This window comes from Pseudorca crassidens, chromosome 13 (genome assembly GCF_039906515.1).
Source record: "Pseudorca crassidens isolate mPseCra1 chromosome 13, mPseCra1.hap1, whole genome shotgun sequence".
Taxonomy (NCBI): domain Eukaryota; kingdom Metazoa; phylum Chordata; class Mammalia; order Artiodactyla; family Delphinidae; genus Pseudorca; species Pseudorca crassidens.
The window spans coordinates 39,604,992-39,624,963 of NC_090308.1; the positions used below are offsets into that span (position 1 = coordinate 39,604,992).

Consider the following 19,972-nt stretch of genomic DNA (forward strand, 5'->3'; position numbering starts at 1 on the left):
AATGATAAAAATAATCATTTTTTATGGAATTTCATCAAGAATCAGTTTGACTAATTGTTAACATCAAAGCTGTTAATAAATATAGATTAAGAAAAATCAAGAAATCAGTTATTTCCGTGGAGGAATACCTAATCTCAAACAATAATTATAATAAAAGTTACAGTTATATATGCCTTCTCTGTTAGTAGAAACATATGAAATAGAACAAATTAAATTGAAATAAAAACTGAAGTATTTTAATGCACATAAAACCAAAACTCCATTGATGATAAACCAGGCTGAAGTGGCATTTGAATGAAGTACTGTAGTTCAACAGGAAGGTATCATGGGACACTTACTTTATATACATTATATTATTTATATAGATAAAATAAGAGCGTGTGCGAATATCTATATCTTCCTCTTCATAAAATAAAGTAATAACTACCTAACGCGGGAAGTTTGGAGTTAAAAATTCTAATAGCATTGAAATACTCATTTGATTTTAATTTTACAACCATTATGTCATGGCACATTTGTAATCCATTTGCAGGGCATTAGCAATGGTAAGTCATGTAACCAGTCACTTGCTTGGAAAGAGGACAGGTGTCAAAACCCCTTCCCTTTCTTACATGCGACTTTAAATCTTAATCATATTTGAAGATTCCATTTTCCTATGTGTTTTCTTTTTCCCTGAGAGGAGAAAGATTTGTTTTTTAGAATTATAGAATCAAAGTTTAAAAAGATATCTCCAGAGTTTTCTGTTCGCCCCTCTGCACGATGTGCATGATGCCATGCTGCACAGAGTCACTGCAGCACTGCCAATGAAACACGGCCTGTTCTCTGCCCACAGGACCCTAGAGTGGAGGGCTGGACTGGATTGGATTGGATCAGTTTGGATTGGTTTGGAGAGTTTGTCTTTTCTAATAGGGTCTTTCTATTTAATTTCCATAGATTTTTCTTAGTGTCAGGAATAAAATGACTCATCAGAGCTACCTCTAGTGGAAGAAAAAAACTAAGGCTGCTTACTGTGTTTCATTTCTTTAAGCACATATCTTTCATTTTTAATCATTAAAGCCAAATACTCTAAGAAGTGGCATAACATGAACATTTTGATACTGATAATTTTTTGCATGATACTGGCCTAGGGTATATGTTACTTAGGTGATCTATTAAGCGCTGTGATCCTATATGTGGCCTGCTTAATCCTATATTCTGAATTTTATTTAGAGTTACCTTTTATTAAGCATTACCATGCTTTCCAAGAGTTATGACTAACCAAAATATACCAAAACACTGAAAGTATAACAAACATAATTTATAATTTGATGATTCAGAAGATTCCTTGTTATATTCATGTGACTCAGAGCTGTCATTATTGATTTGGTTTTATGAATACCATTTCCTATAAATTAGAGTTATGAAATAATAATAGGCCAACTAACAAAACTTTTATTATAAGAAAGTTTCCTGTGATTACAGTGTGCAATCATTAGTATGTTGTTGTCATTCAGTCAATTTGTTGAGTAGCTACTCTGTGCAGGGCTTGGCGCTAGGAGCTGTGTTGGTTACCAAAATTTATGGCATAATTTCTTCTAACAGAGTATAATTCATAAGAGTAGAAGAATTCTTGCCTTATCTTTGGGAATCCATTACATAATAATGTTTTATTTTCTTTGAGAAGGTAATTAATTAGTCTATTATCTCCATCTCTATACAAACCTATTCTAAATATGTTGTCCTTAATGCAAATTAGAGAACACTGTGTAAGAAATATTTCCAATATATACAATTCTTACACTATTATATATATATATTCAGAAAATTATTAGCTAAGTTTGCATTGAAAATTAAAGTATTACGTATGTATAAGTTGATTTATTTTGCTTTTACATATATTTATTAGATTCATTAATTCTACTCTACAAATAGTAATTAGTGAAACATATTGTGTATTCAACAAAAGATAAATCAAAGGGTACTAATTCTCATTCAGTTCATATTATTATTCTTAACTACTTAATAAAAGTAATTTTTTGTCTGCACATCCATCTGAAGTTGACTACAAGATGTTCATTTAATATGCTATGTATGTCTTCAGTTGTCAGTATATAATATTTTTTTGTGTACTGTGAGATATCTCCCTAAGAACCTATCATAAAATATATATTTGTACCTATATGTTCCCACAAATATATATTTCTACAATGTGAAATGGTAAACCATTTATCATACTGATAAAACACAAAAACTACTGATAAATCAACTCACTGATTTCAGAAATTTTCATATATTACTCAAACCTAAATCCTTAAAGACGGTTTAGCAGTATAAAGTTTGAAAAAATCCTCCTTATTTTAACTCTTATATAATTGTCATATATGAGTTTGATTTTAAAGTATTAACTTTCTTTTATTAAAAAAGTTTGAGTTGCCCAGTAAAGGTAAAAACGTTAAAAGGGCTCTCTAGAAGTCAGATCTAATTTGAGTATCAATGTTTATTATAAGTCTGTAGGATATAATTGCTAGTCTAATAGTTTTTCTTGACACAAAAGTACATCTTCAGGTTTATTCTTTGTTTAAAAAATTTATTGTGGTTAGATGTTGGGTTTAAAGTAACACTCATTAAAACATTGAGCATTCATGATAAATTGTACCCAAGAACTAAATTGAAAAAATAACTGACTTTATGAAGAAATGGCTGAAAAATGCAATGCAAGTTTGTAAATATATGTGTATATGTATCTATACATGTATATAATGTATACATAGACATATAAATAAATATAAAAATATATGAAATAAATTTTATATATTTGTAAATAGATAGCCTGAGTACTTTGATGGGAATGCATCACAGTTTTAGATATGAATTTCTTATGGATTTCCCAATTTCACTTATTAGTAACTAGAGCTTAGATTTGGGTTATTTAACATTAACTTAGAAAAGGTGGATTAGGCAAATACCAAGAGCTGACAGACTAAATAAACCTTTTTGATGTTTTAGAGTCATTGACTAAATCCAAGGATATATAAGCGTATTGAAATATACTTAGTTTTAAAATGTAAAGCATTTATTACTCATGTACTCATCCATGTATTTATTCTTTCATGCAACATCCATCTCCATTATTCCATAAGGGATTCAATATGTCACAATTACAAAGTGTTAATTTTATTCCTTTATCTTGGAAGGAAGGTATATCATACTGCCTTTATTGAGTTTTTATCTTTCTATAGTGTTTAATGTTCTAACTTTTTAACTTACATAAAATTTGCAGTAGCTTGTTATGCCACCATGATAATTTTGAAGTAGCAATTTAGAGCAAAAGATTTAGATGAATTTGATTGGTTTTAAATTAGCTGCATGTTCATTAATTCTCAATTTTTCTCTTTTATGCAGAGGTACCTACCTATTGACACTATAGAATCTGGCATTCATCCAGTATATTTTTGCAGCACTCACTATATTGAAATGCTACTGAAAGCAGAGGTGCCACTTGTATTTTCAGCTTTTCACATGTCTGGTTTTGCACCATCACAGGTAATCCATAGGAAATAGTATTTCTTCAACTCCAAGATCTCAGTGTATTTAAAGAAAATTACATTCTCATCAAATATAGGAAATACATTGAAATTAATCACGTCATTTTTGTAAGTAGTCATACGTCTCTATGTGTTTAAATCTTTAAACTGGCTTTTTTCCCCCAGGTCTTTTATAACATATAGGTTTGCTTTATTGTAGATCCCTGGCATTCACGGATGTTGAGTTCTGTTTCAGCTATTCAAGAGATAGACATTCTGAAAGTCTATGACATGTAGCTTTTTTTTTTTCAACATCTTTATTGGAGTATAATTGCTTTACAATGGTGTGTTAGTTTCTGCTATCTAACAAAGTGAATGAGCTATATGTATACATATATCCCCGTATCCCCTCCCTTTGCGCTTCACTCTCACCCACCCTATCCCACCCCTCTAGATGGTCACAAAGCACGGAGTTGATCTCCCTGTGCTATGTTGCTGCTTCCCACTAGCTATCTACTTTACATTTGGTAGTGTATATATGTCCATGACACTCTCTCCCTCCATCCCAGCTTACCCTTCCCCCTCCCCAAGTCCTCAAGTCCTTTCTCTATGCCTGCATCTTTATTCCTGCCCTAACCCCTAGGTTCTTCAGAACCTTTTTTTTTTTTAATTCCACATATATATGTTAGCATACGGTATTTGTTTTTCTCTTTCTGACTTACTTCACTCTGTATGAGAGACTCTAGGTCCATCCACCTCACTACAAATAACTCAATTTCGTTTAGTTTTATGGCTTAGTAATATTCCGTTGTATATATGTATCACATCTTCTTTATCCATTCATCTGTCGATGGACACTTAGGTTGCCTCCATGTCCTGGCTATTTAGATAATGCTGCAATGAACATTGTGGTACATGACTCTTTTTGAATTATGGTTTTCTCCAGGTATATGCCCAGTAGTGGGATTGCTAGGTCGTATGGTAGTTCTATTTGTAGTTTTTTAAGGAACCTCCATACTGTTCTCCATAGTGGCTGTACCAATTCACATTCCCACCAACAGTGCAAGAGGGTTCCCTTTTCTCCACACTCTGTCCAGCATTTATTGTTTGTAGACTCTTTGATGATGGCCATTCTGACTGGTGTGAGGTGATAACCTCATTGTAGTTTTGATTTGCATTTCTCTAATGATTAGTGATGTTGAGCATCCTTTCATGTGCTTGTTGGCAATCTGTGTATCTTCTTTGGAGAAATGTCTATTTAGGTCTTCTGCCCATTTTTGGATTGGGTTGTTTGTTTTTTGGATATTGAGCTGCATGAACTGCTTGTATATTTTGGAGATTAATCCTTCGTCAGTTGCTTCGTTTGCAAATATTTTCTCCCATTCTGAGGGTTGTCTTTTCGTCTTGTTTATGGTTTCCTTTGCTGTGCAAAGGCTTTTAAGTTTCATTAGGTCCCGTTTCTTTATGTTTGTTTTTATTTCCCTTTCTCTAGGAGGTGGGTCAAAAAGGATCTTGCTGTGATTTATGTCATAGAGTATTCTGCCTATGTTTTTCTCTAAGAGTTTTAGAGTATCTGGCCTTATATTTAGGTCTTAATCCATTTTGAGTTTATTTTTGTGTATGGTGCTAGGGAGTGTTCTAATTTCATTCTTTTACATGTAGTTGTCCAGTTTTCCCAGCACCACTTATTGAAGAGGCTGTCTTTTCTCCACTGTATATTCTTGCCTCCTTTATCAAAGATAAGGTATCCATACTGTGCGTGGGTTTATCCCTGGGCTTTCTATCCTGTAACTTTGATCTGTTTTTCTGTTTCTGTGCTAGTACCATACTGTCTTGATTACTGTAGCTTTGTAGTGTAGTCTGAAGCCTGGGAACCTGATTCCTCCAGCTCTGTTTTTCTTTTTCAAGATTGATTTGGGTATTCGGGGTCTTTTGTGTATTCCATACAAATTGTGAAATTTTTTGTTCTAGTCCTGTGGAAAATGCCATTGGTAGTTTGATAGGGATTGCATTGAATCTGTAGACTTCTTTGGGTAAGTATAGTCATTTTCACAATGTTGATTCTTCCAATATAAGAATGTTGTATATCTCTCCATCTGTTTTTCTAATCTTTAATTTCTTTCATCAGTGTCTTATAGTTTTGTGCATACAGGTCTTTTGTCTCCTCAGGTAGGTTTATTCCTAGGTATTTTATTCTTTTTTTTGCAGTAATAAATGGGAGTGTTTCCTTAATTTCTCTTTCAAATTTTTCGTCGTCAGTGTTTAGGAATGCAAGAGTGTTCTGTGCATTAATTTCATATCCTGCTACTTTACCAAATCATTGATTAGCTCTAGTAGTTTTCTGGTAACACCTTTAGGATTCTCTGTATATAGTATCAATGTCATCTGCAGACAGTGACAGCTTTACTTCTTCTCTGATCTGGATTCCTTTTATTTCTTTTTCTTCTCTGATGGCTGTGGCTAGAACTTCCAAAACTATGTTGAGTAATAGTGGTGAGAGTGGGCAACCTTGTCTTGTTCCTGATCTTAGTGGAAATGGTTTCAGTTTTTCACTATTGAGAACAGTGTTGGCTGTGGGTTTTTCATATATGGCCTTTATTATGTTGAGGTAGGTTGCCTCTATGCCTACTTTCTGGAGCGTTTTTATCATAAATGGGTGTTGAATTTTGTCAAAAGCTTTTTCTGCGTCGTTTGAGATTATCCTATGGTTTTTCTCCTTCAGTTTGTTAATATGGTGTATCACATTGATTGATTTGCATATATGGAAGAATCCTTGCATCTGTGGGATAAACCCCACTTGATCAAGGTGTATGATCCTTTTAATGTGCTGTTGGATTCTGTTTGCTAGAATGTTGTTGAGGATTTTTGCATGTTTGTTCATCAGTGATATTGGCCTGTAGTTTTCTTTCTATGTGACATCTTTGTCTGGTTTTGGTATCAGGGTGATGGTGGCCTCGCAGAATGAGTTTGGGAGTGTTCCTCCCTCTGCTGTATTTTGGAAGAGTTTGAGAAGGATAGGTGTTAGCTCTTCTCTAAATGTTTGATAGAATTTGTCTGTGAAGCCATCTGGTGGTGGGCTTTTGTTTGTTGGAAGATTTTTAATCACAGTTTCAATTTCAGTGCTTGTGATTGGTCTGTTTATATTTTCTATTTCTTCCTGGTTCAGTCTCGGAAGATTGTGCTCTTCTAAGAATTTGTCCGTTTCTTCCAGGTTGTCCATTTTATTTTCATATAGTTACTTTTAGTAATGTATCATGATTCTTTGTATTTCTGCAGTGTCAGTTGTTACTTCTCCTTTTTCATTTCTAATTCTATTGATTGGAGTCTTCTCCCTTTTTTTCTTGATGTGTCTGGCTAATGGTTTATCAATTTTGTTTATCTTCTGAAAGAACCAGCTTTTAGTTTTATTGATCTTTGCTATTGTTTCCTTCATTCCTTTTTCATTTATTTCTAATCTGATCTTTATGACTTCTTTCCTTCTGCTAACTTTGGGGTTTTTTGTTCTTCTTTCTCTATCTGCTTTAGGTGTAAGGTTAGGTTGTTGATTGGATATTTTTCTTGTTTCTTGAGGTAGGATTGTGTCGCTATAAACTTCCCTCTTAGAACTGCTTTTGCTGTGTCCCATAGGTTTTGGGTCATTGTGTTTTCATTGTCATTTGTTTCTAGGTATTTTTGGATTTCCTTTTTGATTTCTTCAGTGACCTCTTGGTTATTTAGTATGTATTGTTTAGCCTCCATGTGTTTGTATTTGTTACAAATTTTTTTCTGTAATTGATATCTAGTCTCATAGCGTGGTCAGAATAGATACTTGATATGATTTCAGTTTTCTTAAATTTACCAAGGCTTGATTTGTGACCCAAGATATGATGTTTCCTGGAGAGTATTCCATGAGCACTTGAGAAGAAAGTTTATTCTGTTGTTTTTTTGGCGGAATGTCCTATAAATACCAGTTAAGTCCATCTTGTTTAGTGTGTCATTTAAAGCTTATGTTTCCTTATTTGTTTTCATTTTGGATGGTCTGTCCATTGGTGAAAGTGGGGTTTTAAAGTGCCCTACTATGATTGTGTTACTATCAATTTCCCCTTTTATGGCTGTTACCATTTGCCTTATGTATTGAGGTGCTTCTATGTTGGGTACATAAATATTTACAGTTGTTATTATGTTCTTCTTGGATTGATCCCTTGATCATTACATAGTGTCCTTCTTTGTCTCTTGTAATAGTCTTTATTTTAAAGTCTGTTTTGTCTGATATGAGAATTGCTACTCCAGCTTTCTTTTGATTTCCATTTGCATTTTTAAGGCGATGATAATATCTCCTCCATAAGGCTTCTGTAAGGATTAAGTAGGGTAACTAAGGGCAAGAATTCTCATCACCACTGTGTATCTGGTATGTGAGATACTGTATCTTATCTAACAATTAGCGTTCTTGTCTCTGCTTTTGGGGTACTGGGAAGGTTTAATGATTTTTTGAGGGCCTGGAATTGGAAATGTCATATGCAGTAGCCACAGATGTCTCCCTCCTGTGCATGGTTAGTCCTTCATTGGTGGAGTGTGGATTGTTTCTTCACTATGTTATCAGGCTCAAGTTTAATATTGTAGAACTTAAACCTTTTTTCTAATTTTAGAATCTTTAGGTCAGAGTCCCAGAAGGTAGAAATACTTAATCAAAAAGATATGAACACTTTTAAGGCTCTTGATGCATATTATCAAATTGCTTTGATTTTTCTTCTAAGAAAAATGAAGAGACTTTCTGTCCTTCAGGACCATGTATTTGGCTTTTTTAAAGCTAATTGCTAAATTTTTAAAATTTGGGAGGTTTGGGGAGTTTTTTAAACATTAATAAGGTTGATTATAATTCCACAGCTTTATTAATTAGATGTATCTTTTTATTAATTGCCCACCTGTCTTAGTGTTTCCTATTAACTTGTAAATAGTCTTTAAATGTAACTACCACTATCCAAATCTCTTCAATTCTTGAGTAATAAATATTTTACGTATTTACTTTTGTAATATATTGGCCATTTACTTATTTACTATTGTATTTTACTTATTGTAACTTTATATTGTGTCTTAAAGTGGGGTAAGAGTAAGCCTATCATTTCCTTCCTAACTCTGTCCTTAAAAGGTTAGTTTAGCTATTTCTACCTAATGGTTCCTCTATGTGCACTTTAAGGTAATTTTTCCCAGTTCAAAGTGGGCATTTGAGTTTGAAATTTAGATTGCTATTATGTTAAACTATAGATCCTCACTGTACTCAACTTTCCTATCTAGGAACATGGTAAGCTTTGACATTTATTTTCTTTATGTTATATTTTACTAAAGTTGTAAAGCTTTTTCCAAAGAGGTGTAGTACATTTCTCATTACAGATATTTCTAATTAGTTTAGCTTGATCTCTTTTTCAGTTCTATTTTCTCTTTGGTTATTATTAATAACTAGTAAAGTCATTAGCTTTTGTATGTTAATTTGGTTATATGTTTTTTCTAGATTTTTGTTAATTTTTTCCTCCAACCTTCTAATATACTTTATTTCTCTTTCATTCTTTTTTTAATTATGTAATTTTTCATTAAGCATAATACCCTCCAGGTCCGTCCCATGTTGTCCCAAATGGCAAAATTTTATTCTTTTTTATGGCTGAATAATATTCCATTGTATATATATGTACCACATCTTTTTTATCCAATTTATCTGTTGATGGACACTTATTTTGCCTCCATTTCTTGGCTATCATAAATAGTGCTGAATATGAACATTAAGGTGCATATATAACAAATCAAAAGCAGACTCACATATACTGAGAACAATCTAGTAGTTACCAGAGGGGAGAGGTTTGAGTGGAGGGGCAAAATAGGTGAAGGGGTTTAAGAAGTGCACACGACTAAGTAAGCAGGTTGTTAAATAAAATATACAGATCTCTAGAGTAAAAATAATAAGGTTAACTAGAATACAAAAAATTAAATGTAGTTAGAAATATATATTTGTTGATTACAGCATAGGAATTATAGTCAGTATTGTAGAATAACTTTATATGGAGTATAATCTGTAAAAATATCAAATTACTGTGTTATACACCTGAAACTAATATAACATTTTAAGTCAACTATACTTCAACAGAAAATTTTTGGAAAATTTTCCAGTATAATACTAAGTAATAGTGGCTTACTTGTTTTAGACTTGAATGATTACTGGGAGTTCATCCAGCATTTCACCATTAAGTAGTAACTATTTATGGAGAGTATTGTTCCCTGTCATGCTATGGACGAATCTTTCTAGTCTATGTAAGGTATTGAATTTTGATTTCTTTAATCACGTGAGAATGTTGAATTTTGTCAAGTTCCTTTATGGTTAAGATTATCTTGATCTTGGAACTTATTTGACCTGTTTATAGGACATGTTGATAGATTTTTTAATAGTAAACTATCTTTGCATTCCTTTGGATTTGTCCTACTGGAGGTCTTTTTCTTTTAACTAGACAGTATAGTTCCTGACATTATGATATGTGCCTTTATACTTATTTTGAAGAGACCTTATGTCATTTATTACATCTACTTGCATCAGGTTACTCTGCCTGCTGAATTTTAAATTTCCTGAAGTTTAATAAGAAGTCTAAATATAACAGAGGAATTGCATGTAGTGGAAAAGCCAATTCTTTCTGTGCCAATTCTAGCTCTTATTGTGTATGTACCTAAAACACTTCTGAGAATTTTGAAACAGAAAATGTTTAATTCTGCTTGGAAGTAGTTACTTAAATATTTACTATAAGCTCAACAATCCATTCTTTCTATTTTTTTTTTAATAATTCAAGCCGGGGGGCAGTATGTTCCTGAGAGTTCCTTGTGTCATTCTAGTCTTGATTAATATGATGTATATTGTCTAATATCTCCAATCATTTATTAAATTGCTAACATATAACCTTTAAGAATGGACTACTAAAAACTGTGGGGAAAAACTTTCAATACCTAAGGCCCCACTATATGAATTTGGTACCTCTTTATCATTTTGGCATCTCTTTAACAATTTGATATATGTTTATCAATTTGAAACTGCATACATGTAGCAGGTTTACCTAATAAAAACTACTGCATTATTTCTGAGTAGTAATGTTAGTATGTTTCTTAAATTTATCTAATGTAAAAATGCCTTTCTAATGGCTCCTTATGTGAGCTAATCATTTTGTGCCTTAAGTGTGTATCATTGCTTTGTTTATATTATTTGCCATTTTATTGCTAATTATGAACTATGAGAACAGCTTTTAAGTAACTAGGTATATGTGGTTAAGTAATTATTTGGGTACAAATTTTGTATTTCAAAGCTTATTTATTCTCATCTAATTAGGAGCGGTGGTTTTTGAAGTTGCGTATTTATAGACACTAAGGAATTGGTTGATTAATGAAGGAATTTGTGATCAGGTTGTTAAATAAAATATACAGATCTCTACAGTAAAAATAATAAGCTTAACTAGAATACAAAAAATTAAATGTAGTTAGAAATATATATTTGTTGATTAGAGTTTGAGTAACTGAGATTGGAAGGAAAATCAAAATTCAAATATATATTTTTTCTTTTTAAATGAACAGAAAATCACATGTTCTAACTAACTTTTTGACCAATTTTATTCTTTGGTTAAAAAAAACCTTTATTGTATTTTAGTAATTTTCGTGCTTTAAGAAGTACCCTTTATCTTTAATGATTTATCTTTTTTTCCTTGGGGTCATGATTCTGCGTATCAGTGATTATTGTACTGTACTGTGTCAGCAAGTGGGCTAACATGGATAATCCTCTGAATATATTTACCCCCACCATGAAAGCAGGATTAAAGAAAACTGTTTTATTATTTCATATTTTGTGACATAGTGCTTTTGTAAAATGCAAAATTATACAAATGTAAATCTAAATTTCAAGACTGGGAATGCCCCTTGTTCAGTCACATTCTTAAATGTGCATGTCCCCAAGCTTCCCCTTTGCTCACATTGTTGATGTTGCTACTTAAAATGATACCTTCTCCCTCCTTGTGCCCCATCTTTACTTGTCAGGTATTTATCCTTGATATCTGTCCAAATGGAAGCTTTTTGGATCACCTACAAGTAGATGATTCTGCTTTGAATTTGTATGCAGTTTCTGTATTATTCTTCTGGTAGAAATATATCTTTTTCTTTGTGGAATCGTTATTTGTGTGTTTACCTCTTTCTTACTAGTTGAAGTTCCTTAAAGGTACGTGTGCCTGACCTATCTTCAAGTCCTTTAAGTGTCTGACACAGTGTCTTGTCTAGAAGTGCAACAAAAATACTACCTTTTTATTTATAACAACTTTTTGCAGTATAAAAAGTGTGTTTCCAGATCTTATTTCATTTAAAATTTTAACTTCATGATAAATGGAGAAATTCAGGATCAGTGAAGTGAGTTAATTGACTTACTGATATCACCCTGATAGCGAGGACTTCACTTTAAACCACATCTTACTTTACTAATATTCTTTCTATGATGAACAAATAATGCCAGAAGAGCTGTTAAAAAGTGTCTTTGTATCATAAAACTTGATCATTTAGAGCATACCTATTTTGACTTAATCAGGTATCCATAAGTAATTGTTCTAACCAATGTTTTTACTTAAGAATTAAGTAAATATTTTGAAGATTTTTTTTTATATCTAGATACAAGTGAGAATAATTTACCTCAGCTAAAATAATTATGTTTGTCTTAGTGTTGCATCTTAATGTGCTTTGGCATAAGCTTAAGTATGATTAAGGAGCAAAATTTTCTAGGAAGGCTATGGTACGTTTTGATGCATATTGTATAAGTGATTTTCCTCCCTCTTTATCCTAAAAAGACATTCAAATGTTTCAAATTATAATTCAGTGTAAGGAACATTGGTTTACTATAAAAACATAATTAGTTTGTTTCACTTTCTTTGTAACCTATTCCATAAACTACTAATAATATTTTCTCAATGACTGTAAGGCCTCAACTGCTTGGTTTTGAAAATATAGTGTATTTTTGAGACTTATAAGAGGGAATTTGGCAGTATCTAGCAAAAACATATGTGCATTTACCCTTTCATCCAGCAGTCTCATTTATAGAAATCTATCCCAGAGATACACGGACAAAAATTTTGAAAATGTATGTGTACAAATATGTTTTTATAGCATATAGTATCAAAAGACTAGAAATAATGCAAGTGTCCATAAACGGGATTCTTGAATGAGTTATGGTTTATCCACAGGGTAGCCCTATGCAGTTATAAAAATGAATGAGAAGTACCTCTGTATATTGCCATGGAGTGATATACAGGATCTTTTGTTAAGTGAGAAAAAGGTGGAGACAAAAAAGAGTGTTTAGTACATTACTATTTGTATGAGAAAGGGTGGAGATATAAATACATGTACAAATATCCTTATATTAAAAATATGAAAGAATGTATCATATTTTGTTAAACGATTTCTTATAGGGATAGGGAAAAGAATAAGCTGAAGAATCAGGAAATATACCTTACTTTGTCTTTTTACTTTGGAGTCATTTAAATAGTTCATATAATAATATAAACACATATAATTAAATGAACCTAACAGTACCCACTTGATAGTATAACCTTATGAGGCACTTTATTTTTTTTAACCATTTTTAAATTATAGTTAATTTACAATGTTGTGTAAGTGATTCAGTTATACATACATATATATGTGTGCGTGTATATATATATGTTATTTTCAGAATCTTTTCCATTATAGGTTATTACAAGACATTGAATATACTTCCCTGTGCTCTACAGTAGGTCCTTGTCATTTACCTGTTTTATATATAGTAGTGTGTATATGTTAATCCCAAACTCCTAATTTATCTCCCACACCTGCTGTTATCCTCTCTGGTAACCATAAGTTTGTTTTCTATGTCTGTGAGTCTCTGTTTTGGTAAATAAGTTCATTTATATCGTTTTTTTTAGATTCCACATATAAGTGATACCATATGATAGTTGTCTTTCTCTGTCTGATTTACTTCACTTAGTGTGATAATATCTAGGTCCATCCATGTTGCTGCAAATGGCATTATTTCATTCTTTTTTATGGCTGAGTAATATTCCATTGTGTATATGTGCCACATCTTCAGTATCCATTCATCTGTCGATGGACACTTAGGTTGCTTCCATGTCTTGGCTATTGTAAATAGTGCTGCAGTGAACATCGGGGTGCATGTATGTTTTCAAATTAGAGTTTTCTCCAGATATATGCCCAGGAGTAGAATTGCTGGATCATATGGTAGCTCTATTTTTAGTTTTTACGGGACCTCCATACTGTTCTCCATAGGGTCTGCACCAGTTTACATTCCCACCAACAGTATAGGAGGGTTTCTTTTTCTCCACACCCTAAAAGGCACTTTAAAGCACAGTAATTTGACTGTACATGCCAAGTAATACATTGTCTAAATGACAAATAAAACAGCAAAAATACTACTGTTTTAAGTAATTATATTGCTTGTGGTCATGTTAGTATTATTATTCTGGATTGTTATTTTTGTCATGTGTGGTAAATGAAATGAAAACTTAACTCAGTTTGTTTTAAAGCAAACACAGATGTAACATATAGGAATTTACGATGTGTTTTATCTTAAAATTTTTAAAGAGGGGAAACCTATACAGGAAAATGGACTTCAGACATATCAGCCAGTCAGAATTTTGAAGCTTTGATGAGTCTGGTTCATGTACTGCTTTTTTCCTTTTATGTATATTTGGAATAATTCCATAATAAAAATGTTAAAGAAAAAAGTTCATCATGTCTATTTGGACACATACTATTTCTTTTGTCCTGTTGGAGTCCTAGACTGTCAGCTGATTCACGGACTATTTCATTTTATAAATATAGAGAAGTTACTTCCTTAACTCATGGTTCAGCATTCTTCCAGGGAAATAGTGTTTTAGAATTCTATTACAATTTAATAATTCTGGAGTATCTTACATATATAATAGCAATAGCAGATACAGTTCCTACCAAGTGAAGAAGGTCATATATTTAAAAAGTGTATGTCTCCTCTTTAAATATAAGTCCCATGAGAGCAGGAACTAAATGTCTTTTGTTCACAGAAGAATTATAACACTTGTAGATTAGGTACATAAATGTTCGTTAAATAATAAACATTTGTACCTTTGTTATAGAAAAACATTTACATAGCACTTGATATATTTTCAGAGTGCTTTCAATTATAATCTCTCTTTTTCCTTTCCTAAATTTCCCATCTGTAGAAAAGGCTGGTATTATTCTCCATTTAATGGAAAAAAATAGACATTGTATAGAAAACACTGCATGAATGTTGCGTAAATGCCAGAAAATTGCCACTGCATTAGAAACTATGTAAATAAATAAGTAATTGCAGATTTAGGGGCAACTTTTTTTAACCAATATGGGTAAAGCTTTATGGATAAGTAAGTATTTTGACTTCGGATATCTTTGTTTGAATCATATAAAATTGCTAGGCTTAAAGGTCAAAATGAGCTGACGATCAACAGTTCCACACCATTCAACCTGTAGAATAGGCCAACTAGAAAGAAGATAGAAACCGTTACCCCTTCATTACTGTCGACTTGCTAGTCACCTATGAAGCTGACAACTGAATGGGAACTGCTTTCTCTGGCTACTTGGATCATTTGTATTAATTTTCACTCTTCGGTTGTTTCTCCTTCTTCATTCATCCAGAGTCTCTCATTTTCATTAACAAAGCGTGGCCCTAAGTTGATTGGTATTAGCATCTGTAGCAAAGAACAGACAGAAGCCTGGCAGCAGTGCATTAGGGAATTAAAAACATTTTGCTTCTAGTCAAAGAACCACTGACTCTTTCAAGCCATCTAGTCAAGTAGGAGCAAGAGATATATTTCCTCCCCAGGGCAGCTGAGCTATACTGTGTGGATACTTGATTAGGCAGTGGAAGTTGGTGATGAGCTTTGCATACCAACCTTCCCTCCAGGTCAAGATCTAGGAGAAGAATCCTGTTGCTGCCAAGTGAAAAGTAAAGTTGTGACCAAAGGAAATTAAATATATCCTTCCTGTTGACAAATATTGGATGTTCACAGATATATTTTAATTCAATATTGAGTTAACCCATGGGCTCTATGAAAAGATTTTGAAACATAATAGAAGGGAACATAATATTTGTAAAGGAAAATCCGATACCTGAAACAGAATTAAAGTTAAAAATAAAAAAAGAAAATATTTGGTCATGTATAGTTGGCATTATCAATAATAAGAAATATGACCAGAAAATGAGATGAAAAGATATGCCTATAATAGCCTGAAATTAAAAGGTTAATGGTTGACATGAGTAATGATGTATGGAAAACAAAAATTTTATGATACCATCTGGTATGGGCTGGTTTGTGCCCTTCCCTCCCTGCACCCCCCCCTGCAAAATTCATATGTTGAAGTCTTAACCCTCAGTACCTCAGAATGAGACTGTATTTGGAGACAGAGTCTTTAAAGGGGTAATTAAGTTAAAATGAGGTCATTAGGGTGGGTCTGAATCCAATATTATCAGTGTACTTATAAGAAGAAATTTGGACACCAGACACGTACAAGAGAAAGACCATGTGAAAACGTTGGGAGAAGACAGCCATTTACAAGCCAAGGAGAGAGGCCTCAGAAGAAACCAACCTTGCCAATACCTTAACCGTGGGCTTCTCCAAAATCTAGAGAAGATAAATTTCTGTTGTTTAAGTCACCCAGTCTGTTACCTTGTTACAACAACCTCAGCAAACCAATACACCTTGATAAAGGCAGTTAAAAGCAGAAGCAGCATCCCTCTAAACTGAATCAGCGAAATAAAAGCAAATTTTAGAAACTGTTCAATAATATACTTTTTAAAGGTCAAAACAGTGGAACAAAAAAGGAAAATTTGTGTATGTGTACTTTATCTATGACAAAGTGAGATAAGCCTCCATATCTCCTCCGTTCCTTCCCACCTCTAAAGAACAAAACTATAGGGAAGAGAGGTTCAATCAAAGAAATCTTTCCTCAGTGGTAAATTGTAAATCATAAATTAAAAATATTGGAAAGTGTCTTAGTTTCCCAGGACTGTAGTATCAAAGTACTACAAAGTCAGTAACTTAAAACAACAAATTTATCATCTCACAGTTTTGGGGGATAAAAGTGTTGGCAAGGCTCTGTTCCCTTTGAAGGCACTGGGGAAAGAACTGTTTGAGGGCTCTCTCCTAGCTTCTGGTAGCCTTAGATATCTCTTGGCTTATAGATGCGTCACTCCAATCTTCTGTCTTCACGTGACATTCTCCATGTGTGTCCTTTCAACTTCTGCCTTCTGTGTGTGTTCAGATTGTTCAGTTTCCTTGATACCAGTCATATTGGAATAGGGTTCACCCTAATGACCTCATTTTAACTTGATTACCTCTGTAAAGACTCTGTTTTCAAATAATGTCATATTCATAGGTCCTGGGGTTTAGGACTTTGACATATTTTGGGGGGGAGACACAATTCCACCTGCAACATTAATGTACCAAAATATTAACAATGTTAATCACTGTATTTTTTTAAGTTTTCTGTTTGTTTTTGTGATGGGTATGTATTACTTTTATAATCTGAAAAATATTATTCAGAAAGTAAAGTAAATGATTTTTGTAAAAAGTCTCATTTTTGAATTCTATTCATTAGCTCTCAGTTTTTATGTTATATAATTCTAGTTGGTTTAAATTGTTTTCTGATTCACCAAGAGTCCATATGCATATTTAGCAATCATCATCTGCATAATTATACAGCTGTGATTATAGGTAGGATAGAAAAAGCTCCCATCGCTGAGAGCTAAATAGTCTCAGCATTTGTTAAAATAGTCTCAGCATTTGTTAAAATAGTCTCAGCATTTGTTATCTGTAGAGAGCAGACTGGTGTTATGGTAAGAGGAGGAAAATATGACTAAAGAAGGCATTTAGCAATAGCATATGAACAGTGTGAACACCATCCAGTTACCCCTAAGTCCTGAATCCCTAGGCCATGAAACTTCTCACACATTAGGCAAATAGGTGAAGCATCCTTATTAGGCTTCTTGTATGCAAAATGTCTTTCTATTTTGATTAAATGCTAAGCTCTTCATTGGTTTTGTGTGAGTTATTGGGTACTGTTTTTTAAAAGTCAAATATGGCTTTATAAGCTTTCTAATGAACTAAATTCTTTTTTTTTTTCTTCCCTAGATTTGCCTGCAATGGATAACTCAGTGTTTTTGGAATTATTTAGATTGGATAGAAATCTGCCATTATATTGCTACTTGTATTTTCCTTGGTCCTGATTATCAAGTGTATATCTGTATAGCTATATTCAAACATCTACAACAAGACATTCTACAGCACACTCAGATTCAAGATCTGCAGGTTTTCCTAAAAGTAAGTAACTTTACTTCTAGAGGAAAAATTTTGGCTGAAAGTTAATGGTCAACTTTGATGGTGTGTCTAATGCCAGATATTTTTCTAGACACTCATGAAATCCTAAAAACAACCTTGAGAGGTAGGTATTATCTTTATTTTAGAGATGAGGAAACCAAGGCACTGAGTTAAGTAAATTACCCAAGATTTTACAGCTGGTGAGTGGTGCTAGAGAGTGGTGGGCCTGGGATATGAAGTTAAGCTGCCTGGCTACAAAATTTTGCTTTCAGCCAGTATGCTGTGCCAAAAGGGCTTTTTTTTTTTTTTTTTTTTTTTTTTGGATATTCCTATATCTTATTTAGTCAATAAAAGTTCAAGTTACTGTGTGTTAATACAGAGCTTTGATACTTTTTAAAAACATTTAATGTAATTGCCTATACCTTCGTATTTTTCTAAACTATCAAATATTTTTATAAAAGGCTTTCCATGAAAGATTCTATCATAACACTCTTTTTAAAAAAGTCACTACTATATATAAGTTAATATTTTAAAGCAAGATATAGCTGCTTTCTTTCTCACAATAATGGGACTTTTGAAGCTCTGGACTTTAGAAAATGCAAGATATATAAATATATCTCTATGTGTGATTCTTCCTGGAAATCCAACTTTTTGTTTTAAGTTAAAATCTTTCCTTGAATTTAAAATATGTTTCCCTCCCCCTGCTACCCTCAGACACCATATGCACGCATATGCATACATACACCAAAACCAATATTAGGTTTTTTCTAGGTGGACAGATAATTGCTACGTGAATTAATTTTATCTTTATTCTTTACCATTAGATACTTATCAGTTATTTTTCATTTAATGATGATTTTTTGTAAGTACATGTTATTGATCATTTAAGATTGCGAAACTATCAAGCATTTTTACTTCATAAATACTGAATTCAAAAGGTCTCAAACTTTCTACATACATCAATAGAATTATGATCTTAGAAACATTTTTAATGAAATAAAGTATAACAAGACAATGGTCATACATGTAGAAGGAAAACTTAGGTAGAAAAAGAAAAAAGTGGTCTGTAAGAGGTAATTTAGAGAACAGGGATGGTTAAGTAAATGAGAATTATGTTGAGGACAAAATGTGGGTTCCTTTTCAGTAAGGGACGTTTTCATTAGTTGCAGTGGTCAGTTATAGAGATTTCAGTCTGAAATTTCCCCAAACTCTTATATTTTTATATCTCCTAACTTATAATTATCTAACCTCTTATCCTACTTTAGTTTCTCTTATAGTGTTTGTCACTGGCTGAAATTATTTTAGATATGTTTCTGTCAATCTTCCCCAGTATAATGTGTAATCTTCCACAAGGATTGTGATTTTGTCTATCTCGTTTACTAATGTATTTTTCAGTGCCTTGAACAGCACCTGGCACAGAGCAAGTGCTCAATAAATACTTGTGGATAGAGTAAACAAAGAATGTAAATAAATATAAAGGGAAAGATGAATGAACTTAGTTTTTATTCACATTGAATAACAAACATTACTAACATCTTCCTTTCTACCAGAAGGATATCCTTATATTTCATGACCTTTAAATCTGATTGATGTTGGTGATTATTGCAGTTTCATCCCTTTCTTGATTACTGCCAGGAAAAATTATAATAGGGTTTACAAATGGTGACCTCTTTAAATATTTCCCAAACTCTGTTGTGTTCTGAGCATAATCCTGTCAATTTAAAACTTAAATTTAAAGAATTTTAAAGTGAGGGTAAAAAGATTATCTTTACTACCTAAGTCCTATTTAAATTACTAAAATATTAGTTGAATTGGTTTAAATCCAAACTAAGAACATGTTGGCAAAGAATTAATTTTAGCACTTGTCCTGGAACTAACCTTACTTCTTACTCCTCCTATTTGCATTCATCTGAGGTATTAGGAAAAATGCCTTTCTAATACCTTTCTAATACCGTGACTTCACTGTATTTTTTGTTTTATTTTCAGCAGGTAGGTCTTACGGTCACTGATTTCTTTTGGTGGGTATTTTTCTTGTGAGATAAATTCCAATGTAGTTAATTTTGAAATATGCATTTACATACCCCTTTAAGTACTCCATTAAGCCCTGTT

At 32.6% G+C, this 19,972-nt stretch overlaps 1 protein-coding gene across 6 annotated transcripts in view; it reads left to right on the plus strand.

Moving 5' to 3' along the window:
- TBC1D32 (TBC1 domain family member 32) overlaps positions 1-19,972 on the plus strand; it is a 188,875-nt gene that overhangs the window by 156,420 nt on the left and 12,483 nt on the right. For 5 of the 6 annotated variants that reach the window (XM_067702240.1, XM_067702241.1, XM_067702243.1 and 2 more), the window contains 2 exons: positions 3,382-3,522; positions 17,678-17,866. In XM_067702240.1, coding sequence (XP_067558341.1) covers positions 3,382-3,522; positions 17,678-17,866 — 330 coding nt within the window. The remainder of the gene's footprint in view (positions 1-3,381; positions 3,523-17,677; positions 17,867-19,972) is intronic. The other variant, XM_067702242.1, reaches the window with a different exon arrangement.